Source organism: Aulonocara sp. 'chitande type north' Nkhata Bay, linkage group LG19 (genome assembly GCF_057382095.1).
Source record: "Aulonocara sp. 'chitande type north' Nkhata Bay isolate Kocher_YH1m ecotype deep benthic linkage group LG19, A_spYH_male_GT1.1, whole genome shotgun sequence".
In the NCBI taxonomy this organism is placed as follows: Eukaryota; Metazoa; Chordata; class Actinopteri; order Cichliformes; family Cichlidae; genus Aulonocara; species Aulonocara sp. 'chitande type north' Nkhata Bay.
Genome location: NC_141362.1, coordinates 2,214,217 through 2,241,072, shown reverse-complemented (window position 1 = coordinate 2,241,072; position 26,856 = coordinate 2,214,217). Strand labels below are relative to the sequence as shown.

At 42.3% G+C, this 26,856-nt stretch overlaps 1 protein-coding gene across 5 annotated transcripts in view; it reads right to left on the bottom strand.

Annotated features, from left to right (window-relative positions):
• Positions 1-26,856, bottom strand: part of adck1 (aarF domain containing kinase 1) — a 124,356-nt gene that overhangs the window by 85,276 nt on the left and 12,224 nt on the right. For all 5 annotated transcript variants that reach the window (XR_015126394.1, XM_086274890.1, XM_086274891.1 and 2 more), the window contains one exon: positions 25,081-25,164. Coding sequence is in view for 4 of the 5 variants with exons in the window: in XM_086274890.1 (XP_086131016.1) it covers positions 25,081-25,164 (84 nt within the window). In the remaining variant the exon portion in view is untranslated. The remainder of the gene's footprint in view (positions 1-25,080; positions 25,165-26,856) is intronic.

Here is a 26,856-nt window from a genome sequence, read left to right as displayed (position 1 = left end):
TTTGCATATTGTGCAGAAACTTGAGACGTTCAGACACAGGGTTGATAATGGCATGTCTTCAAAAGGGCTGATAAATTTGGACAACATTTTCCTGATTGAGTTCTTCATGTGCTTAGTGGAACGCCAACCCTTCCAACCTCGTCATTAATGGGGTCACTTGATGCGTCTGTTGGCAAGGTGCTTATTCTGCTCCTTGGTGGCAGCTTGACTGACCACGCTGCTTTCTAGAGTCGAAAACACTGTGACGGTGGTGCTGGATGGATAGAACAGTGCACTCACCTTCAACTGATGTAAACAATGGCAGCTGATAACCCAAGGATGCCTTTAAGGGTGAGAGGCCGGTGGCAGAGGAGGTAAGGGAATTGTGTACGTACTCAATCCAGGACAATAGAGTGTTCCAGGTGGAAAGGTTGGAGAAATCAGGTTGGACACTTTTTACCCGAGTGTCCAGAAGATATGGCCGCAGGTCTGGTGATACGATTACAAAATCGATCATCGACCTGTGGCTTGGTAGCCATCTTGGTAGCCGGGGATTAGTCCGCCAGGGCCTCTACTTCTGGCCGCCGCCTGGCACACAATGCACCCAACCCCTACAGAGCCTCCTGTGGGTGGTGGGCCTGTAGGAGGATGTGCCCATGTCCTTTTTTCGGGCTGTGCGTGCCGGGCCCCATGGACTAAGACCCGGCTACCAGATGCTCGCCCTAGGGCATCCTCCCTGGGCCTGGCTTGAGGACAAAGCCCCGGTAACCCTATCCCGGGCAGGATGAACTGTTCCCTTGGTGTTCTACTTGTAGGGGTCTTCTGGATTGCTCTTTGTCTGGTCCATCACCCAGGACCAATTTACCATGGGAGACCCTACCAAGGGACAGAGCCTCTGGAGAACATAGCCCCTGGGGTCCCTGGAACACACAAACCCCTCCACCATGATAAGGTAGCGATTTGCGGAGGGTCTAAAATTAATTATTTAGTAATTTTTATATATAGATGTGTTATTTTATAATGATCATACAACAGTTTTTGGAAAAATAAAAACAAAAGTAAACTGCCTTCACAATACTGTATGAGGTTCTGTCTATATCTGGTTGCCTGTTGCTAATGTTAAACGAATTCTGTGTTAGTAGCAGGTTAAACCCTTAAATATGTTTTTACAGAGGAGTACCCTTTGATTAGAAACGTATTATTTTCTTTCTCTTTAACTCTGTGTCTGTTTGCACATGTAATTAAAGCCTCTGAGCTGGGTCCTCGCTGTGCAGGTTGATGGACAGTCTTCAGATGCCGTTAAGCACAGATGGTAAATTATTTTCAAGGAATAACTCCTACCCACCCTTTGTGCTCTCTGAATATGTGCAAGTGATAAAGACAAAGTCACAAGTTCTTGGCCAGTCACTCCATCACCTCAGCCAAACTGCTATGAAAACATTAAGTGTTCTTTAATTTTATAATATTCAGTCTATGGAATGAATATTGGTGGATGCACCAACAAGAACCAAAAGACTTAGAATCTACTTTTAAAATAATATTTTTTTGTATGCATACAGTGCTTTCACAGATTCAATATGGACATCATACATAACAGCTGTCAATATTACAGATGCCACTATGATGGAGTTCTGGATCCAGCAGAGAAACCAGCCTTCTCCCCTTAACATCGGGCTCGCTAATGTTCAGGTCCTTAACAACAAACTGGACAAGCTGCGCGCACAGATTAAGCATCAAAAGCTCATCAAGAACTGCTGTGATTTTGCATTCACAGAGACATGGCTGGAGCCCAGTGTGCCTCCTGAGCTGTTTACACGAGGTGATATATTGGCTCTGAATGCAATGTGCAACGTTATTAGTGATTCAGAGAATTCTAAACCAGAGGCAGCATTCATTGTTTAGGGAGACTTTAATAGAGCCGGTATGGAGACAGTTCTCCCAAAATTCTATCAGCATATTTCTTTTTCTACAACAGGCGATCAGACACTGGATCATTGTTACATCCCATCCAAACACTGTTACAAACTCCACCCCTACCCTGCACTTCAGACGACACACCACAGTTCCATACTGCTATTTTCTGCATACAGGCAGAAACCTGAACAGGAAAGCCTAGTTTCCAGAAACACTTTCAAATGGAATATTAGAAAGTGGTCTCCAAGACCAGACATCCTTCCAGATTGAAAGTCTCAGAGTGTCACCTCTACTCCTCCCTGAGATCCTGGATCCTCTTCAGTTTGCCACAGACGACGCCCTCGCCTCCTCGACTTAGAAAAAGGGAACACATATGTGAGAAAGTGAAAGATGTCTATCTGCAGATGGATTTCCAACTTCATGAAAAGGACCCAGGTGGTGAGAGCTGGTAAATGCACATCCTCCTTGTTTATGACAAACACAGGAACGCTACAGGACTGTGCTCTTTACTCATAACTGTGTTTCTAAGCACAGCTCCAATGTCATCACTTTATTGCCAAATGACACGACCGTTGTGGGCTCAATCACAAACAATGATCAGCCAGCCTACAGAGAGAAGATGAAAGCACTAAACAGCTGGTGCCAGGACAATCTGTGTCAGCGTCACTAAAGGGAATGATAGTGGACTGCAAGATTGCAACATGGAACACTGACCCATCCATATCACTGGTGCTAACGCTGAAAGAGTCAGCACCTTTAAGCTCCTCTGTGATTCCAGTTCTTTTCTTCACACAGACATTGTGGTTACCTTGGCCTCCAGAAACACTGTGAGGAACCTTGGTGTCTTTTTGACCATGGTACATCCTTGAGTGCACATATTAAACAAATGTGTAGGACTGGTTTCCTGCATTTCGACAAAATTATTTGCACAACATACATAGAAACATCATGTCTGGCAGTGATGATAAAAACTAGTTTATGCATTTATTACTTCCAGGCTTGACTACTGTATTTCATTATTATCATCAGGTTCTCAGAAGCTTGCTGAAAAACCCCAAGTGTTCCAAAATGCTGCAGCACAAGTACTGAAAGAGGCCAGAGACCATATTTCTCCCATACTAGCTTCTCTTCAGTGGCTTCCTGCTAAATCCAGACTAACTTAAAATTCTTCTCCACATATACAAGGTCCAAACCATGTCCTGTCTCATGGTGCTGTATACCCAGATAGAAAAATTCACTCTTGGACTGCTGGCTTATTTGTGGTTCCTACGGCATTCAAACGTAGAAAGAGAAGAAGAGCGTTCAGCTTTCTCCTGTTTTCACTCTCTCATGGCACATGCCTACACCTTCCTGAGAAATTGTTTTCTTATATGGGGTCGTCTGATTGTTGGGGGTCTTTGCTAAAGCATATAGTTAGGGCTGGACCAGGTGACCCTGAATCCTCCCTTAGTTAAGCTGCAATAGACGTAGGCTGCCGGGGGATTCCCATGATGCACTGAGTTTTTCCTTTCCAGTCACCTTTCTTACTCACTATGTGTTAACAGACCTCTCTGCATCGAATCATGTTATTAACCTCTGTCTCTCTTCCACAGCATGTCTTTATCCTGTCTTCCTTCTCTCACCCCAACCAATCACAGCAGGCCCCGCCCCTCCCTGAGCCTGGTTCTGCCGGAGGTTTCTTCCTGTTAAAAGGGAGTTTTTCCTTCCCACTGTCGCCAAAGTGCTTGCTCATAGGGGGTCATATGATTGTTGGGTTTTTCTCTGTATGTATTATTGTAGATTCTGCCTTCCAATATAAAGCACCTTGAGGCGACTGTTGTTGTGATTTGGCGCTGTATAAATCAAATTGAATTGAAATTGAAAAGTTGGGTCTTTACAACATAAAGTGTCTTGCATTGACTGTTGTGTGAGCTATTATACACAATATATTTGTATAAATTGAAATAATACAATCAAAGCCTTTCTTTCAGTTACTGCATCTAAACATTTCCACTATCTGTTCATCATTTCTGCACATTGGCTTTGAAGTTTTGCTCATTACAACCTTCATGACAGAATCAACTTGGTATTTAGGAGTTTTTCTTCACAAAAACTACTTAATTAAAGTCCTTTCAGTAAATTTCAGTTGGATGAAGATAGAGCTGGGCGATATGAGATTTTTTCATATCACGATATGTTTTTTTCATTTCAGGCGATAACGATATCTATCACGATATGAGCCAAATAACTATATTTGTAAGATTTAAATGTGCCGTTGCTCACAAGTAAAATGTGAAATAATCAGCAGCTTGTTTTTATTTAAATATTTATTTCCCATAATAAGTTCAACAGGGTAGATGTACTTAAGGAACATGAGACTTTTTCAGATAAATAAAGGCAAATATTGCAAACTACACAAAAGGCAGCCGCTAAAGCGTTTAAGTTTCAAAATAGAACAAACGAAACAGACTAAACTGTCAATTCCACTTAGAAACAAAATATTAATTCTACAAATAAATCTTAGTTTGTTTTACAGAAGAACAGACAAAACTGACTAACTTTTGTCAATATCAAATAAACTGAGAATTAAAAGGAAATTCTCAATCTCTCCTTGTTGTATAGCTGAGCTTTTCAAACAGTTTTAACAGTTACTTTAGTCTGACAAAAGCCGAATGACGAATTAGTGCTTCCAGTCAGAGACTGAGGCTACGTCCACACGTACACGGGTATTTTTGAAAACGGAGAGTTTCCGTTTTCGTTTTAAAAAATAATCCCGTCCACACATAAAGGCAGAAATGAAGGAAAACGCTGCTATGAACATGCCAAAGCAGCAGGTGGCGCTAGATTCCTAACCGTGCAGAAATGTTGGCCAATCAGAAGTCTAGAAGCCTCGGTGGGAAAAAGTAAACAAAGCTGGGGCATAGAAGCAGAACCGAGTCGTAAGTGTGGACGGACAGTAACTGTGTGTATATGTAAGCATTTAAACACTGCAGAGAGTAGAATTAACAGTATTGTAGAAATTCATTTCACCGAAACAATAACGTGGCGCACAGTGTGACGCATGCACCAGTTTATTGTATTTCCAGACTTGCTTTCGGCACAATTTACAGTGCACGCTACTCTGTTTTTTGTCAGACTTGAAATAGCCGAAATACCTTCACACTACGGAACTTCTATGGCTCTTCCGTTCGACAATCTCTCCGGCGTTGGAACCATCATCTGTTTTCTCTTCGATCACGCTCGGTTGATTTTTCTAGTCGGCACACTCATTTCCTCCATTACCCGCTGGCTGCTTCCCAAACAAACACACGTGCGGCTTGGCACTTGTGCTGTACGTAACAAGTCACGCGACGTGACGCTGCGGCTGTGATTGGTTCGGCTCTGCGCTACTTAATTTGGATTGGCTGACCTTTTTTTTTTTTTTTTTTTTTTTTTTTTTAAAGAGGACAAGAGCGGCGAGGTCTATCGCGATAGCTTAATTTCTCTATTGAGTAAAAGTTATATCGCGATACATATCGTTATCGTTCTATCGCCCAGCTCTAGATGAAGATCTGGAAATTGATTTAGATATTGTAAAACATTATGTTGTACTTTGGTAATTATGGCTGCTGTCATGCTGCTTGACCAAATGTGATACAAAAAATTAATTCTTTCCCGTCCTGCTGGTGAGGCATCCTGGCCAAGGTCTAACAGCCTCAAACCATAACACTAACACCGCCGTGGTGCACGTTAGGGACGAGGTTCTGAAGCTAGACTACAGTCTTTATTCTTTCTCCAGACACAACATATGATTTATATAATGAGCATTTAAAGTTTGAACGAGGGTGGTGAAGATTATCTGACTACTTTAGATAACTGACATTACAAATGCATAATGTCCTACTGTGAACAGTGAGGTGACAGTGTGTTATTTGCAGCTGGACAGCAGCATAGAGCAGCTGCAGTAATTGATTTCTGCTGTCACACCAGGGCTAAATGACTGGGATTAGTGGACTATGAACAAGGCCTATTTATTACTGGGACACTCGTGATTAGCTCGTTACTCAGTTCACTGAGGTTCATCTCGCTGCCTGTCACGGGGGAGGGGGTGATATGTGTGTTTGTGCTTACATTTAAGCCCGGACGGTCAATAGGCCTTGTCTACAAGTATTATAGTTACAAAGCCCAAGGCGTTAGCAAAGCCATTCACAAGAAATCCTGCAACAGTTAATACAATAAGGCAAAATATACAGTTCCTAAATAGACTGAGTGTGGACCTGGGCGCTGCTCCATTTATTAAAATGCCACTTATCTGAACACAGTACACAACAGTACAACAAGGTGGAAAATACAAGCTATTTGTTATCTCTCCCAGCCAAGTGTAGGCAAAAAGCACTCACTATATTTCTGCAGTGGTGCTGCTTTCTTTCACTGCAATATGAGAAGAGCCACAAGAATATGGGAGAAAGTGAAGAAGGGCCAAAAGAAGAAGAAATGATGGGGGAGGGATTTCAGTGAGAGCCACAGCTCATTTGATAACATTTATACTCCTAGATAACCGAGTAACATGGAAACACAGTACTGGGGATTTACACTTCTGCTCGAAATCTGCATGGTAACTACTAGGGCAGGGCAATACGGCCAAAACTATTTATCATATTTGAAAATAGGGCTGTGCGATATGACCAAAATCTCATATCCCGATATAAAACATCTATCGTCCGATAACGATATAAATCACAAAAATTTTATATTTTCTGTCAGTTCTGTGAATCTCGGGTAGCTGAAGTGTTTCCAGCTGCGTGTCGTGTACCTGGAGTCGAGTGTTTTAACCGATTTAAACGATACATTTTTAGACATAAGTTGTAATGGCCGCCGTTTTTTTATTACACGGCGTGCTGCGAGGAAAAGCCTGTTATAACGTTTGAGTCTAAGGTTTATTTTTTAGCACCTGACAACTCAATAATACTTTTTCACGTGATTCCGTTTATTTTGAAAAGTCTCAACAGGATCTTGAGCTTTATTGTGAAAGGTTTATGTGGAAAATAAACAAACGGACATGCGATGGTTTTACCGTCGTTGTTGCTAACGACAACCCATAAAAACAGGCGCTTGTCTGTCCGTAGTGGGGTGATATTAAATATAAGAGAAAGAGAGAACTTTAAGTAATATAGCCACCACAGTGACCATCAAAATGATGAACAAATATTGCCGTAAACAGTTTATTTTGCGACACCACGAAACAAACGATAGCGTAAAATGAAACAATAGATGTTTTTATATTGTCATCCGATACATATCGTTATATCGAACAGCCCTATTTGAAAATTTGCAATAACCATATAACTGACGATATACACGAGACAAAACACAACTCCACAACTTTATTAGTGCAAAAAACCCCATCAATGTATTTTCACTTAAACAAGCAGCTGTTTTTTGTGCATTAAAGTTATATAAAACATATATCCGACATATCCTCAGCATAACTTAAAAAGAGGCCATACACACACAATACGGTAATATAATGTTGAGGCGCAGTACGTATCACTCCGCGAGGCTCCTGCCTACGATAGCCGTAATGCTCCGACAATCCATCGAGCGGTGCGTCTTCGTAGCTTAGCAAAGTCGTACTAAAACATTTTTTGACAGATTTTCGAGCGCCGTGTACGACATCAAATCGTTTCGAGGTCAGTAAGCACAACTAGAATTCATACATAAGACGCACCAGATTATAAGGGGCACTGCCGAGTCTTCAGAAAATCAAAGGATTTTAAGTGCGACTTATAGTGCCGAAAACACGGTAATAACAACGGCCCACTAGCATGCGCTACCAAAAATAGTGCTTTGTTGTGTATCTGATGGACGAAAGCTAAACCAGTTCCACACCACTGAAGCTGCAGCATTTTTACAAACCAGTTCAGGTTCATCTGTTTCATTCAACGTTCCACTTTCACCCTTCTCATTCTCCGTCGCCGCCATGCTTTGTCCACCATGTGCGTATGAAAACAAAGGCACTGCGCGTGTTACCCATATTCTATCGCAATACTTCATTTTCTTATCATTGCCCAACATTACACCGGTGTTACTATAAAAGGTATGATATGGCCCAGCCCTAGTAACTACATCGTAGCTGCAAACCCCTCTGAAACCCTACGGCGTAATGAACACTGTGTCCTGAAGTACGACACACCTGAACTGCTAACTGCTAAACATAAACGGACCACAATAATTACTGGGGACCTAGGTGAGGAAAAGCCACAGCAGTTTCTGTGTTTCTATTGACTGGCACTGCATATAAGACAGCAGGACACAGTATTTAACACATAATGTTGTACCAGTGCCAAAGACTTCACGCCCCAAGGACCTCAACAGCTACAGGCCGGTGGCTCTGACATCCCACCTGATGAAGACCCTGGAGCGGTTGGTCCTGGCTCAGCTTCGGCGCCTAACAAGCTCATCACTGGACCCACTTCAGTTTGCCTACCAGCCTGGCATTGGAGCGGATGATGCCGTCATTCACCTCCTACATCGTTCCCTCGCTCACCTGGAGACCGCTGGAAGCACTGTGAGAATCATGTTCTTTGATTTCTCCAGTGCCTTCAACACCATTCTTCCCTCGGTTCTAAAGGACAAGCTGGTGAACTCTGGAGTGGACCATCACCTCACTACCTGGATCCTGGACTACCTCACCGACCGACCACAGTATGTGAGGACTCAGGGCTGTGTGTCGGACAGGGTCGTCTGCAGTACGGGGGCCCCACAGGGAACGGTTCTGGCTCCGTTCCTCTTCACCATCTACACTGCAGACTTCTCCCACAATTCCACCCAGTGCTTCCTGCAGAAGTTCTCTGATGACTCTGCAATAGTCGGCCTCATCACTGATGGGGACGACAAGGAGTACAGAGGACTGACTCAAGACTTTGTGGACTGGTGCCAGCTGAACTACCTCCAGATCAACGCCAGTAAAACCAAGGAGCTGGTGGTAGACTTCCGCAGGCACAAGCATTCTCCACTGCAACCACTGAACATCCAGGGTATGGACATTGAGGCTGTGGACAGCTACAGGTACCTTGGTGTTCATCTGAACAACAGACTGGACTGGACTCATAACTCAGACGCCCTCTACAGGAAAGGGCAGAGCAGGCTGTACCTGCTGCGGAGACTCAGGTCGTTTGGAGTGGAGGGCCCACTCCTGAAGACCTTCTATGACTCTGTTGTGGCTTCTGCTATCTTTTATGGTGTGGTCTGCTGGGGCGGCAGCATCTCTGCTGGGGACAGGAAGAGACTGAACAGGGTGATCCGAAGGGCCAGCTCTGTTCTAGGATGCCCTCTGGACCCAGTGGAGGTGGTGAGTGACAGGAGAACGGCGGCTAAGCTGTCATCCCTGATGGACAACGTCTCCCACCCCATGCAGCAGACTGTGACAGCACTGAGCAGCTCCTTCAGTGGGAGACTGCGGCACCCACGGTGTGGGACGGAGAGATTTCACAGGTCTTTCCTCCCCACTGCTGTCAGACTCCACAACAAAGACTTTAACTGAACAAACACACACATCCACACATATGCAATAATACTAAGTGCAATAATCCTTTCTGGCATCGTTGTATTTTTACTCAGTTGTATATAGCATTCGTATTCTATTTTTATCTTATTGTATATTTTTATTCTATTTTATTCTACTGTATATAGTATATTATTTTATTCTATTCTGTACAGCTGTGTACTGTATTTATTCTTATTGTATTCTAATTTTTGCGTCATAACTTTTGCACTGTCCACTTCCTGCTGTGACAAAACAAATTTCCCACGTGTGGGACTAATAAAGGTTATCTTATCTTATCTTATCTTATCTTATAATGCACCACACACAAGTACAAATACAACAACAACGCTGGCCATTTATGTAGGTTAAAGCTTTATAAAGTTTCCTCACAGAAATCTAAATCAGGCCTAAATTTTACTCTTTGTCCGCTTCAGTTAGTCTATCCACCATTTTTTGGGGGGGGGTATCCATCACCAGGGCACAATGACTCTTAGGATAGGGGAGGCCACAAAGCATCCTTCAAACCCTGGAGAAAGAAAGACACACTTTGGCCTGTATTTAGAGAAGCCTTCAAATACAGCCTTTGTGATGTAATCATCCTCCAAATTACCTAAATTATTAGCCTTCTCTCCCTGCATTGGTCTGCATACTCCCTCCACCTCAGTCATTGTTGCTTTTTGCACTTTATTCACTTCACTGGATTCTTATCTCTCACTGCACAGCAGCTTTTGTTAAGAGACCAGATATCCAGATATACACAACAGAAAATCAGAGACTAATTCATTCTAGTAGGAAACACGACTGTGTCTTAATTTACAGTTTGTGCAAAAGTCTCATGAGGAGGAAGCAGAGTCATCAAATCTCAGACCACCAAGTGCTCCATCCCCCCCATCACACAATGCAATGGTATATTGAGTCATCAAAGAAATGAAACACAGCAAACCAATTCTCACACTGGAAGCAGGAAACGCCCTTTTCACTGAGTAACTGACCATTTAATGCTCAGTGAAATCTATTACATTTTCAGTCAACAGTCTAACAATCTGAAAATCGGCTTCTTCCAATGCAGATCAGGCTTTTTATCAAAAAAGTAGGCCAACCTATGTAATGTAAATGTGGTGTCTTAGTAACCTTTTAAATTAAACACCAAGATGCTGTATTTATCAGCTATTTAAACCAATGATCTGAAAACCTTTTGATTCTCTACCCAAACAACAGGATGGGGCTCACCCAGCCCATCAGATTTTTATCTCCTACAGTCATTTGGAAAACTCAACAACTGCTGCAGAGAAATGTCACAAAGCCATTTTTCATTGTGATGTTTAAATAAATCATCAGTAACGCTGAGGTCCAGGCTCTGAGGAGGCCATTCCCAATGTTGTACATACAATATTTGTGAGCCACATTTGCAGAAGTAATGCAATGTGATTACAGTAATGCATAATCACATTACACTTTTCAACAATGCAGTAAGCCTTACTGTACTAAATTACGTAAATACATTACAATTCCAATAAAGTTGACAGCTTTGTGCTCTGAAGCGCCGTACCAGCTGCTGTTAGAGCCCTCTGGCCTGGGTGACACAAGGAAAGCAGCAGTGACAAGGAAATGCAGTATTACTGCTGCTGCTGCTGCTGAAGATCAGCCTGTCAGCTGTGATCTAACTAAAGCAGGCAGCTGGGAAGCAAATGTTAAACACTCCCTCCTGTCCATATCCCTCAAGGATTCTCCTGCTTCAGACTTGTTTGGCTGATAAGCTGCCATCATGTGCTTGTCAAGGTCAGCAGTTATCAGGACACACCCCCAGTATTTACAGTGTGTCCCTCAGAAGGGCCAGAGCTTAAGGAGAGGCCAGATTTATGTGAACAGAGCACTCTCTTTTCTTTCCCATGAAGCAGCAGCGCTGACATTCAGAAGGCTGAGATCACTGCTGACATCTGCTGGTAAGATGGTGACGTGCACCCAGGTCTAACATCAAAGTCAGTTCATGTTTGCTCCATGTTAAATGCCAGTCTAGTTTATAGGCATGCATATGTGCAAATAACTATTTTTTTAACTACTACAACTATTGTACTATTACTACTATAGTGCAATTTTTTTATTCATAAATATAAGGTGGGGGTATTTATAGTGTGGAACATTCGTAGAAGATAAATAACATAAGGGTACGCTGCACTAAGAGTAATTGTCCTGATGACCTTAGGGCTCTCCTAGGGGTATATGGACTAAGGAGTTCAGTGAGGTAACACAGTGCAGTATTGTTTATGATTTTAAAGGTAAGCAACAGAATTTTAAACTCCATTCGGTATTTGACAGGGAGCCAATGCAGGTCAGCAAGGACTGGGGTGATCGAGGCCAACCTTGCGGTTCCAGTCAGAAGGCGTGCCGCAGCATTCTGGATAACCTGCAATCTATGAAGAAGGGTGGAGTGGAGACCAAAGTAAAGGGAATTACAGTAGTCTAATCTAGAGGTCACAAAAGCAAACTGTGCTCTAATGTTTTATTTCTTATTTTGTCTGTACTTTTGGGGGGGTTTCGTACTCTGTTACAGCCTTTTATCTTACATCTTATGTTTTAACCTTGTCGTGAAGCACTTTGGTGTACCTTCGGTTTTAAATGTGCTACATAAATAAAGTTGTATTGTAATATTTTTTTTTATTTCAATTTTGATAATCCTCATTAGTATTTACCAAATCGTCAGATTGTGATCAAAGAAAAAACAATTAGACAGACATTTGCATTACATTTCCTAGATATTGTAGGCCACATCTATAACCGGAGCAATCTCTGGGAAACGTAATGCATAAGAACCATCTTATATTTTAGGAAGGTTTCACACATTAGGTCTATGAGCTGTACTACAGCCCCAACAAGAAGTGCATTGTAACACTGTAACTCGTTATCATGCAAGATATACCAATGTTCACATTTACAACTCTTCTGAAATCCTAACAAATTCTTTAAATAATTGCTTGAAAAATTTAATAAAAAGATGTTGGGTCCCACTTTATGATGAATAAAAAAGGACACATATTACCTGCCACTCCACTCAGTCCTCTGAACAGATGCTAGCGCCACTGTCTCTGAGTTTACAAGGTTACATGAACTAGGCCTCTACCTATTAAAGTTATGATTATAGTGACCCTCCAGTTCAAAATCAATATGTTGGAGTTAGAGCCATCCGATTGGAGTTCTTTCTGGGAGCTGATTGGTACAAAACCAACAAAACGGCATACTTGTTAATCTGTCAGTGCCTTTGTGATATATGTTGGGTCCTCGGGTGTGTCAAAACAGTGATCTTTATTTTTACGATGGTGACAAACTCACAAGGGCACTAATCTGGCAGATAGACCAGGTGGCAAGCAAAGATAATCTCTGTGTAGAAGAAGTCTTCTGTTCTCAATGAGCTGTGGTTGTTCAGCATTTTAGAACACAAATTTTCAAATAGTCACATCAGATACTAGCTGCTCATTAACTAGCAAGCACCACAGATGCATAGTCACTGTGACGTTGGATTGATCCTATGTATGAGTGGCAAATGGTAAATGGACTGATTTTTATATAGCGCTTTTCTACTCTGTTTGAGCACTCAAAGCATTTTATTCGCTCATTCACAGCCAGGTGTTTTCTATCTAACATTCACACACAATTATACTCTGAAGAACACATCGAAGAGCAAGTTGGGGTTCAGTATCTTGCCCAAGGATACTCAGGGATGGATGATCTGATATCCTCGTGTTGGTGTTGTTCCCAGACCATCATGAAAATGTTGTTCCAGGTTCAACATTGCAAGTGACCAATCACATTGTTGTGACGTTATTCTTTTGCGCGCCAAGCCATTCGTGCATTTATGAAATTCCAATGTTGCAAGGACAATATCAGTTCTGCTTACCGTTTATTAAAGGGTTACGGTTAGGGTCAGGGTCAGGGTCCGTTGATCGGCGGACAGAGGCGGTTTCACGCAGCTTAAGCACAGTTTTTTGTTTTACGCCGTTTTTTTCCGAAGTCGCAAAAGTATGACGTCACAACATTCTGATTGGTCACTTGCAATGTTGATCCTGGAACAACATTTAGTATGATGATCTGGGAACAACACCAACATGAGGATATCAGATCGTGCCTCGGGGATCCAGACTGGAGAAGCCAAGGATCAGATCACACATTACCTGTTCTACCTCCTGAGTTACAGCCATGCCATAGTGCATCTAATATCCTGGTGTATTCACCATTAGTCAGTAACCATCATAAACCTATTTCCTATTGTGTGCTATGTATAAGAAATGAACCCTGTAAACCATTCACGAACTCCAAACATAAGTTAGTCACGAGTCAGCTAAATGATGAATATGCGAAGTAGAAATATGGAAGAAGTCATTGACAAAGTAGCTGATGATGCAGTCTCCCACAGTGCCTAAAAATTACAACCTTACAAGTATTCACTGTAATAAGGCTAAAAAAGACAGCTCTTTGACAATGGGATGGTGATGAAAGAATTTCCATAATACTATGGAGATGTGTTGAGTTAATCAGCATTTTGTTCTGGGGGGGCAGGGGGTGTCCATGAAAATCCACCTTCAAATGGCTGTTTCACCAAATCACCTCTGTGCTCCTGCCGTCCTTTAATGCAGCAATGGAAACAATGAAATCATTAGTCATCATTATCCGTTAGTCCTCGCTGTCACCAGGTCCTCATTTCCCCTCCTCCCTCTAATTCTCATTTCACTCCATCTCCTAAAATAACCTCACAAAGTCCACTCCCGTTTCCTGATGAGGCCGGTCTTAGTTTGCCTCACAATCACACCCTCAGTCTGTCTCCGTATATACTATCACAACATTTAGCCAAACTACTGAAGCCATGTTGATGTTCAGCCTTTAAACTGAAATTGGACATACCAGTATTACTATAAATATGATCACTGGTTCATTTACTAGAAGAAATTTCACAACAACAAATTCAATCTGGCAAAACAGCAGAAACCCTGAAGCTGTACAATTCTAACCTAATAAACAATAAGCATCCATTGTTCCATTTCCTTAGCTGCTTATCCATGTTCATGGTCATGGGGTGGCTGGAGCCTAGCGTAGCTAGTAGTACTTCACGGACAGAACGCAAGTGTATCCCATCTACAATAATGTTTATCATTACAAGTCATTTTACAGACATCTAGCCATTGTCTTTCACCTATCCATGGTCGAATTAAGGTTAGGCTAAACGCCAACACACTTTCAATTATCCTTGAGAGGATAAAGACCTGGTCCAGCGTTCCATGACAGTACGAAAACTGCACTGTTCCTACTGTATCCGAAATTCAACGAACGGATGAACGTTCCTTTCCAGTACCCCATTGTAGAGCTTCCCAGGAAGGCTGAGGAGTGTGATCCCCCTATAGATGAAACAGATCTTCTGGCCCCCTTCTCAAAGATGGGAGCCACAAGCCCAGTCTGCCAATCCAGAGACTCCACGCCATGTTGTAGAGGCGTGTCAACCAAGACATCCCTACAACATTCAGAGCCTTTAGGAACTCAGGAGAAACCTCATTCATCCCAGGGGCCTGGCATCCAAGGAATTGTTTATCGACTCCCAGTGATGGGTGAGTCGTCGACTCACACCTCCATAGCTTCCTCTACAGAAGGTGAGTAGGGTTAAGGAGATCGTCAAAGTACTCCTTCCATCACTAGATCAGCTGCCTCCCACAGGCTAACCATGTCCAATAGGATTCCTCCTTCAGCTTGATGGCTCCGTGCACCTCCCATGTCCGCCCTCTAGTGGGATTACCACCACCACAGGCACCAACCACCTTGTGACCATAGTTCCTTGCAGCAGCCTCAGCAACAGAGGTGCAGAACATTGTCCAGTTAGACTCACTTGGAATGTTGGTGTTCTGGCAGAAGTGCGAGTTGAAGATGAACTGGGCCAGGTGTTCCTAATGCGCCCTGACTATACATTTGGGTGTCGGACCACTGCCAGTAAGTTACATATAATGAGCACTTCGGGGCATTTAGTGGAGCAGAACAATGGAAATCCTACTGTTCTCACTCTCTTTCATTAAAAGTGGTATTAGTTCAGGATATAGAACTATGCTATCATAAATTCAGATGATAGCATAAAGTGACTGTTACTATTTGATTAAGCTTCTGCTTTGCCCTAGCTAAATTGTGTAAATAAAATATCCTGCATCAGGTCTCAAGATTTGGAAATTCCCATTTAAAATGTTTTTGAAACAGAAAAGCACAATTTTTTTTCCTGGCCACTTAATTTTAAACCAGCCAAATTACCGAGTGCACAAATCATAGAAGAGAGCTGCCAATAATAAGTGTGGCTGACAAATTGTACTTGTTCCACATGGCTACTCAGGAAAATATTTGAGAGCCCAGCAAATGTCCTTATACAGGCTTGATCTAGCTTCTGCATTACCTGTTGGGGAAGATCCTTTGGAATCAATTTAGAGCCTTTGGGTTGATTCTGGCAGATCCAACATCTTCAAAACAGCAATCTTTCATGTTTGGACGTGAATAACTTCAACAGTAATTTGGTGCGTTCTAGCTGGTGTAGCTTAGTTACCACACTGAGAAATAAAGCTCCCCATTTCTGCCATTCAACCCCCAGTGATGGTAATCTAAAAGAAAAACAAAAGTCGATCTATTTTTTGCCTTTTAAAAAAAAAACAAAAAACCACATAACCAGTGGATTGAAATGTTTTCAAGAGTTTTTTTTTTAAATTAAAATAAGTAAACCAGCAGAAACCATCATCTTTAGCTAAATAAGACGTTGTGGAACTTGCATAAAAATCATTTTACACACATTTGTCCAGTGACCTGCAAAATAAGCATTTGAAGGACTGCCGCTAACTTCAAGGATCTTTTTGTATGTTCATGGATGGAGTTGATTCGGTCTAAACTCCATCTCTAACACCATACTAGTTATTTGGACATTTCGATGTAAGAGATGAAGGCAATCTCTTCGTGAGATTTACATTTTTACATGTTTAAATACTGCATTTTAATCCGCTTTAAATCTCTATATTTGAAACAGCCAATCCCTCCCAACCTTGCCCACAGGCCTGTACCAATGGCCATGAATTATTCATGTGGGTTAAAGAACCTTCATTTAATTTCCAATCATTTTCATCTGTTTGCATGGCTTGTAATGAGATGCTAAGATGCCTGAACTCCCTGAGACAGGGAGAGAAGGAAAACAGACAAAGGGACAGAGTAGCACTTAGGATTGCATAATCAGTCCAGAGATAAGGACCTATCTCCATCAACCAGCAAACTCTAGTGTTTCTGCTTTTCTCTTTATTGATGTGCATCTTCATTTCTCTCAGTCTTTTGTCTTTAAATCAAGAACAGAAGAGAGCACTGGGAAAGGCGAATGAGAAAAGTAAAGGACTGATGCTCATATAGTGTTTTTCTACACTAACTGAGAAGCGACTGCAGGTTCAGTATCTTGCCCAAGAATAATTTGCCATGGAAACTTGAGCAGCCAGCGATCAAACCACTAACTTTCCAGTTAGCAGAGGACCTCCTCTACCTCCTGAACCATAACAAGGCAAAAGAGTACAGCTTTTTTCTAGACAATGTACAACTCAACACAAATCATGGCACATGTGAATAATTATAATTATACTGCAGATTGACGGCTTGAACAGAGAGCTCGGGACCGTTTTGGGCTGGAGTCCCCAGCCCTACGTCAGGTGGTGGAGGTATGTGGTGGGGTGTGGTCTCTCTCCAAGCGTAAAGTCTGTTTTCTGTCACCGCAAAACAAGCCTGCTGCTCAAGCACACGGTGCTTTTCTGTAGGTGCACTGTAACATCAGGACATGAGATAAAACCTTCATTCTAACCTGCACTGTGTTCAGCAGACGAGTTGGCAAAATATAACATTAGAAGTCAATGTCAGAAAATAATATTAAAATGCATTATTTCCATAACAATGCTGCAGTCGTTCAATTTAGCTTTATTTATACAGCGCCAAATCACAACAACAGTCGCCTCAAGGTGCTTTATATTGTAAGGTAGATCCTACAATAATACATACAGAGAAAAATGCCCCTATGAGCAAGCACTTTGGTGACAGTGGGAAGGAAAAACTCCCTTTTAACAGGAAGAAACAGTGAAATGCAAAAATATGCAATTTCATAGGTAAAGCTTATTCTAATCAACAAAAGAAAAGAAAATCTATGTCGTAATATGATTAGCACAGTGACGAAAAAGGGTGCAGTAAATTATAGCTCTCCTCTCAATACTGACTCTCCTGATGGTTAATAGCATAATTCATTTACCCTTTTGGCCCTCTGGTTATGTGCACTCCCACCCCCCTGAACGTACTGTTCCAGTCACAAGTAACCAGTTGGTTTTAACAGCTCTTAAATCAACATAAAAAACATTTTTACCACCAAATTCAGTTTAGTGGGTGAGTCAATGGGTCGTTCAGTGGGCCATTCAGGGGGTCAGAGGCCAAAGGGGGCGTTGTGGGGTGGATTCCCATTCATTTCCTATGGAGGTCTCTTCTGACCGGGAACACCACAGATGTAACAAAGTTGTTTAAAACACTCAAAATTCAGCAAAAAGAGGTGCTCATCACTTTATGTGTTATATGTAAAGCTACAGTGGGCCTGGGGACAGACACAGACCTGCACTGATTTTTAGAGCAGTCCTGCTATAACAATGTAAGTTAAATGAGTCAAATTGCATCCAAACAGGTGCATCTATAGGTCAGCAAAACCCAAGTGCAAGCGACAAGTGACATTTCCTTAGGGTGAGAAATTAACAGCTGAATAAAAAGCTGGTTGCAGAGGACAAAAGCAGTTCATCTGTTCTCTCACTGCAGGGCATGTTTCACCTCTCGTCTGGCAGACTTGAGAGACCTCCCCTCCTTGTTCTGTGATAGACTCTAATTGACAATAAATGGCCACTCAGTTCACTCAGGGAAGCCTTTGATAAGCTTGGACGACTGGCTGCTTAAGTAGCTTTTTAAGTCAAGCTCTCCATGAGAGACTGAATATAGCTCGGTTTCTCTGCTCACAACCGAACACAGGGTGTGACAGTGTCAGCAGGACTGAGGAAGAAATCAAAGCTCATCGACTGTGTGCTCAAACATGTCACAAGAAACAAATGTCAAGCTGAAGGTCAGAGGGTTACACAGCTCCACAGTTTGTAAATCACAACCACTCAAATGCAACTACAGTGCACCTTTTGGACTTTTTGCATTTTTCTTAAAGCACTGTTGATTGGTTTCTTTATATTTTAACAAGAAAAACATTGCATTTTTTTTGGACATGGATCTCTTATTGGAGGATTCCAGTAACATTGAGCTTCACAGGTGGTCCTGCTTCATTAGAGCAAGGATAAAAGCTTTTGATCCCCTTTACAGTCTGTAGTTGCCACTTTTCAACATGAAGAGAAAGGCAGAGACACCAAGTAGGCTGAATAACATGAAATGGACAGTAAGAGAGATCTATTAACCCCTGGTATTAAACTTTGGAAACAGAACTGTTGTTCCGTGTTTTTCTCACCATTAAATTTGTATTTTATTTAACTTACATGTCATTTCTAAGCAGAAAGTGTAAACACACTGCTCAAAAATAAAGAATAATGGTTGATATATACACTGATATGAACTGGGTGAAGTTTATTTGATTTAATTACCAACCTACAGATAACTACTCAATTCAAAGGCACCCTGAAAAGCAATGTGAAAAAATGATGTGCCAGGTTAGTCCATTCAGCCAAAAGTTGGTTGCAGCAACTCACAACAGTATTTATTAATTTATTAACAGTATTTCACAACAGATGTAATATTATCTACAGCTACTCTTAGTACCATTGATGTTAAGTTAGACTCTTTTTCTCCAAGTGATCTTTCTGAGTTAACTTCAATAATTAATTCCTCCAAACCATCAACGTGTCTTTTAGACCCCATTCCTACAAAACTGCTCAAAGAAGTCCTGCCATTAATTAATGCTTCGATCTTAAATATGATCAACCTATCTCTAATGATCGGCTATGTACCACAGGCCTTCAAGCTGGCTGTAGTTAAACCTTTACTCAAAAAGCATCACCAGTCTCCTTCCTTTCATATCATCCTTGAAAGAGTAGTTGTCAAACAGCTAACAGATCATCTGCAGAGGTTTATTTGAAGAGTTTCAGTCAGGTTTCAGAGCTCATCACAGCACAGAAACAGCTTTAGTGAAGGTTACAAATGATCTTCTTATGGCCTCTGACAGTGGACTCATCTCCTCTTAGTTTTGATGGTGCTGAGCCAAAGGTTGTGTTCAGGTAACCATCCTGTCAGTGTTTTATCCTCCTCCCTGTACACAGTTCCCGTACAGGCAGGAGTGACTGTAGTGTGATTAGTTTATTCAGTGATTGGGGGGAGCTCGTGCTGAGGGTCAGGGAGGAGGAGCAGGCAGTGCCCATTTCAACTGCCTGAGGCCACTAGGACAAATAATCCCTGATCCAGGCACACAGATAGGGATAGGGAGAGGGATAAACCAGTCTTAATGAGCATCTCAACCCGTACTCCAGGAATGATGGTACTGAACACTGTCGTCTGTAATCTATGAACAGCATCCTGATAGTTTTCAGGTTGCTCGAGGTGACAGAATGCTGTGGCAGTGCGGTCCTCTGGACATCTGCGTGCCCTGCAGGCGACCTGGACGCTGATGAGTGTCCAGGTTCTGTGGGAGTCAGGCCTTTGTGCGCTGCAGGATATGCCTCTCGAAGCATCTCATGACTGCTGACATTAAGGCAACAGGATTGTAGTTGTTGAAACACTTTGGGGCAGATAACTTTGCCACAAGAGTGATGGTTGCTGTCTTCAGGCAACCTCATTGTGACAGTGAGGTTGAAACTCCTGGTCAGGCACAAAGTACTTTATCAAGTACTCTATGTGGGCCAGGAGTTTTCCTGATGTTCACAGCTTTCACCACCTATCTCACCGGGTGTTCCTGGAAGACAAGAGCAGCGCTGGTGGAATCAGGAGGCAGCTCAGCTGTGTCCGGGCTCTTCAGCAAGAGAAGTTAAAGCACTTTTAGTATTACTATCTACTCGGATCGGCTCGACGTGGCACAACTCACCTCGTTTTCCATTACAATTGAATTACAGAAACAGTATGAGGCAACACGAATGCCACAACAAAGGTGGACATCGAGCCACAATATGGCTGCTGCCCGGTCTGTGACTCTGTGTCACCACGGCGTTGTGTTTTATAGCCAGTTCCCTCATTACCGGGTTTCAAAACTGGCACTTTTGATTTTCGTGAAGGAGACGTTCTCATGACTCACCGAGTGATGCCACTAACTATCCAATCACTAGGATGAAGTCTGTTGATGTCACATTTTCAGATTCGCCTCGGATCACTTGGAACCCGGGCGAGCAGATACGAAAAAAGTACCAGCTACTATATCCTAATGGAAAACGCTGAGAACTATGGCACGCCGACCCGAGTAGGTACTAATGGAAACGGGGCGTAATTCTTCTGCCAGCGTGGTGTCAGCGGGGTGGTGACGGGTGTGGACCCTCTGTAGTTGGTGATAGTCTGTAGTCCCTCCCACTACAGAGCATCCACAACCCTTCCAGTTTCGTTTTGTGAGCCTCTTTTGCACCCTTGATGGCTCTCCACTGCTCTGCCCTTGCTACACTGTATTGAGCTTTGTCCCCTGACTTGCAGGCTGAGTTCCATTTCGTCATCGGAGGTCATTCAAGGTTTTTGGTTTGTATTGACCCGAGTACTTTTGCCCACTGTTACATTGTCAGTGCAGCTCTGTCTCTGTGTACTCCTGAAGGTCATGATGAAAACGCTCCACTCACTGCTGTCTAAGAAATCTTACAGTCAGAAGAGAACTCCCTCAGGACAGGTTTTAATGTCTTTAATGGGAGGTTTGGATCTTTTCCTGATACCTGCACATGTATGCTGGTATCAGAAGTATTGATAAGTGATCTGACAGTTCCAGATTAGAGAGGGGTAGAGTCCTGAAGACTTGCTTAAATACAGTGATCTCATTTATTCGTCCTTCTGATGAAGCACTGTATGTACTGTACAAAGTTAGGGAGTACAGACTGAAGACAAGCCTTGTTGAAGTCCCCAAAAAGCTCCCTCAGGATGGGCCTGCAGCTGTTTGTGTATTATATTGTACAGCTGGAAGAGCACCGTGTTAACATTAACATCAGGTGGTATGTTCACTGCAGTGATGATCACTCTGGGCATGTAGAAGGGTCTGCACATGCATTTCCCAGTCCAGGAAGCATGAGTGTGATCCTACTGTTCATGCACCTCTTTGTTATGATGTGGTCAGCTAGCTGAGCAGCCAAGTCCAGAGAGAGTGTAGCATAGCTCCACAGTTAGTAGCTTCAGTCTGTCGATTCTGTGGGAGATCGACCTCGCGCTGGTAAGGAAGACGCTCAGAAGTGAAAGGAGCTGTTTCCGTAGTCGTGCAATTAGGCTTCCTCTGAGAGACACAGCAAACCTTCAGGAAATGACACATTTTCAAGTGCAAACCTGGAGGAGCTGGACTACCTCTGTGGGGTCCATGTATCACCTTAGTGGTGACACTGATCCAAAACAAATGCTTGTTACCCCTCTAAGTGTTGTTAATTTAATTAACACCAAAGAACCAAACAAACAACCCCTCTGCTACTTAACTCACGTCATGCTATACTAAATATATTTAAAAATGTTACATTAATTTTTTGAGCAGTGTATTTGAAGAAATGTTTGTGTTGCAACAAATGTAACTGTAACAGTCTCTGTCTTTCAGTGGTAATGGTTCTGTCGACACTATAAAGTACAGAGGTTTAAACTGTGGCTCACACCTACCCAATCCACACAGGTCTGAACTGTTTTTTTCAAGCAAATAATCTAAATTGAAACTGCACCAATTTGATGGACCTTAAGCCCATCAAAAATCCCAAAGGGACTTTTGAGATTTTTCACTGCTTCTGACAGAGGAATTCACTCAAAAACAGAGAAAATCCCACCAACAAACTGATCAGATGGATCAGACCAGACGCCTAATAAGGCTCAGCCAGTGACAGGAAGGAAAGAGGGCGAAAAAGGGTAGAGTTTAGCAGTTACTAAAGTTTAAGTGCAATCATTGTGGATGAAAACAAGGAGAGAGAAAAGAAGCGAGTGACAAAATGCTCAGTGCCGTCTGAGACTATGGCCACATCAACTGGCCTAGTCTTTAAAAAAAAAGTAAAAAATTTCACGACTCCGATTCCATTATCGATATCACTCATGGATTCATTTCCTTTTAGGTCCTCTTATCAGTTCTCACTGGCTCCGCTTTGAAAGTTGCCACCATTGCTAAACAGCATATCGAAGTAAATATATACGTGCAGATTAACTGCATGTTGTGTGGTCAAATGTTTGTGCATGATGGAGGTACTTCCCCTCTTTGTTGGGCTCAGTGTGGGAAATACTGTTAGCGAATGCAAACATATTACACAAAGCACTTTTCTTAAAAGTAATGTAATATGCACACACGTGATCTGTCTCTTAGTGATTACATCTGAACAAAAATGCTAGAAGCACAAAGACACTATCCACAGTGAACAGTTAGAAATCAAGGCTTCAGTCTGACTCCTCCCCCTGTTTATTATCTGTTCTGAGGTCCTCATTCACTCAGCTTTAACCTCACTCTGGGTTCTTTGCTAGCTTATCGTTAGCTTGCTGTCTGTGCAGGTGCTAGCAAAGAGCTAAAGTTCTGTTAGCAGTATAATGCAGATGTTTCTGTCCTGGGTGCAGTCTGCAAATTACCACTGCACTCTCGCCCTTTTGTACAATAAAAGTATTGTCCATGTGTGGCACCGTTTTCCTCCGAAGCTACACAAACCCTGCTCATTGTAGCACAAATGTGAACGCAGCAGACTAACAATTCAAAGGAATTTGAACATGTCAACTTTAAAAAAAACAGTGTCATGATTAAAGTCACCTTATAAACATGAAACAAGGTCTGTATGCAGTGAACAAAACAAACACTGGTCACTGTGCCCCACTGATCTGGATTCATTTGTAACGTTGTCATTTAACCCATTTGTCTGGATCATGTCTAGTAATGGGTAATAGATTACAGAAAGTAATCTTTGAGGTATTTTAGAAATGGGCTCGTCACATAGTTTGTCCAGCAGAGTGTGCCCTACTCCACTGTTTAAACTTTAAGCACTGACTGAACATTTAACTGTGATTTACAGTGTATGCACAAGTATTCACAGAGCTTCACTTGTTCCAAAATGGACTGAATTCATTAATCCGGTCATTCAGTCTGACGTCACTAGCCGTGTCTGGGCCTAAACTCCGCTGCAGGTCCATATATCAAACGATCACTGTGGCATTACTGAGAGTTGAAAAACTGTCTAAAGTCTTTCATCTTTAATAAAATGATCAGCGTTCTGCTCTACCAGGTGTAACTATGACGTTTAACATCCAGGCATCCATGAAAACGGAATTTATGACATTTAACGGAGTTAGAAGTTAGCAGGGAGTTAGCTCGCTAGCTTCTATCTAAATACAATATAGCATGTCCTGACTGCGGGGTTTTGGAAACAAATTCAAACGTACAGCTCTGTTATCACTTCCAACATAAATGAAGACAGAAAACTAAACAGCAGTGACGTTTGTAGGGTTACTGAAGTTGGGCTAGCTGGTATATAATGATGTGCTACGTGACCGCTAGCGACACAGCTATGTTAGCATAATATAAACAAGCTAACTTTTTTTCCACTCGATAAAAGTTAACGTGAGTGTTCTCGGTGGTCAGGAACAAATGTAATCGCATGGCAGGATGCTGTAAAAGGACCAAACTTCAGCCAGGAGAACAACTGAGATAATCCATCCACAATACGAGGTTAGTCATTCATATACTGCAGCATGGGCTGGGCTGTAGTTACATCCTAAGGTTTTAAAAACTGAGCTTAAATAAATGATTAGCGGCAATAAAAGCCGAGGGAGGTCAACAGGGATCACTGACTGTTTTAGGAGCTTTTTGAGATTAAATAGAAGAAAATACAAAACATTAAACATGTTAACAACACAAAAGCCATATTAAACGCAGACTACTTTAGACCCAGAAGTAGGATTCGTCACGTCATCACTGAACGACCGGATACCAATAATGAATAAGTGAAAAGGTTTGGTTAAGATTCTTGCGAATTGCTTTGATTTTCTGTTTCTGAAACTTTAAAACCAAATCCTGTTCCTGTCAGAATATTTGTTTCCTGGTTTTGAACATGATTCTTACAAGTCTTTGAAATCAAAGGACAATAAATGACAATTCAAACAGACACACATCAAAACCTTCTTTCGTTTTAACCCCCAGAAAGTCATTTTATTATTCTAAAAAGCCTGCAGGGTTACATTAAAGCCCAACCCTAATCTTGCCATGGGTTCAAGCTCAGAGGATTAAAAACATTACATAGTATTTTCTCTGCATCTCTGGACAGACAAAATTAGAAAATAGTCTTAAATAGGTACTGAAAACCACATTTCCAAAACAGTGATGATGATGATGTCCCTGAATAGTTAAATATGCCTTCTTTAGTTTGTCGAGGAACAAGTTTCACAAACAGGAGAAAGAAGTGTGATGAGAACAGTGGGCAGTCTGGTTCACCTTCAGCTCATCACCAACAACAACAACAACAACATTTCACCCACCCCAATTCTAAAGAAACAAAGTGGTTCTCTACCTTTGACTTGAGGTGCCAGTATTCGTCTGTGCCATTTTCCACGTGTCTGAAAGCTGTGAGATAGTCGTAGCTGATGACTGCTGTCTGCAGACGAACAAACAAATGACATGAAGAGATTTTCAACTGCAAAGTGGAAGAATAGTTACTAACCTTCTGAGGTCTAAGTCATCGTATGTGCTAACCCTACATTGTATTGTGGTTGGAGGAGAATGCTGTGAATAACTCCGTGAATGGGAATCAGAACATTCTTGCTTCTGTATATATGATTTTACATAGTTTAACAGTTTAACATCCAAAAACTAAATAAGACATGTTCACAACTTAAGATAATAGTCAATATAAACATGTATTTTCCTGGCTTCATTCTATTCGATTTTTTTTTGTGGTGTAGAACTTTTATGTGTTAAACAGTCAATAAAATCAAGTGGACACCTTTGATGAAGCTCCTGATGATCTAGCCTCTTACTTCTTGTTTTTTTATTTACTCTTTAGTTTTGTGTGAATCTGCACGCTCCATCTGCCTGTCACTTTGCTGCTAGAACACCTGAGTTTCCCCAATGAGGAACAATAAAGGATAGACGACACCTGATCCTAGCAGGGGTGGGGGAACTCCGGGTCCGGTGTCCTGCAGGTTTTACAATAGAATAATCCTTTAATTGTCCCACAAGGGGACATTTGGGTGTAACAGCAGCAAGAAAGACACATATACAAACAAACAGTACACAAGACACAGAACAGAAACATACACAATTTTTACATATTTTAGATGTGTCCTTGATCCCACACAGCTGATTTAAATGGCTAAATGACCTCCTCAACATGTCTTGTAGTTCTCCAGAGGCCTGGTGATGACCTAATCATGTGATTCAGGTGTGTTGACCCAGGGTGAGATCTAAAACCTGCAGGACCGGCCCCTGAGGCCTTGAGGTCAACACACCTGCTATAGAGGTTACACAAGTAGCCCAGCTGCTCAAGGACAGCACATTAAACCATTCCATTGCCATTTATTGTATCTCCCAAAAGTGTCTCAAGACCATTAAGAGATTCCAGCAGACAGACAGCGAGTTGTGTGAAGAGGAACAGGATGAGCACTGCCAGAGCCGTACAAAATTACCTCCAGTTTCTGACCAAACAAACAGAAAGACTTTGTGAGCGTGGCCTGAGGGCCCAAATTCCTCTAGTGGGTCCTGTGATCACTGCCTGGCACCGTGAAGCCTGATTGGAATTTTCCATAAAATACCGTTGTGGCAGGGGTGTGCTCGAGGGGCAGCGCCACGGAGGCTGAGGACAAGCTGGAAGGAATCACACTGATGAGCTCTGTTCCCTCTTTAGTGACACCGGGGACAGGCAGTGAAGTGTGGAGCCAACCAGAAAGCTGGCCACGGAGAAACCAAAGGTGCCGAGCTGCAAGCGTTGTGTGTGCCATAACGTTAAAGGAAGAAAGAAACAGTTAGGGAACGCTGTGTGGCTCCAAGTCTTTCACAACTACTGACGTTCTGTGGTGTTCACGGATGAGAGCAGGTTCACCGTCAGCACATGTGGCTGATGTGATATGTCATATCACTGAGAGGTGTACACAGTGAACAACAACACAGCACTCACAATGAAGGTTTTTAACTATAAGGACAAAGAAGCAATGATGAAAGCAGCCAGGCTGAAAAAAAGGAGATTTTCTCCTGGAAGCAGCCAGTGATGTTCTATCAGGACGTGGCTCCTGGAGTAACAAGATGAGACGAGCTCGGGAGCTCATGGCATAACATCGCATTCATGACAATA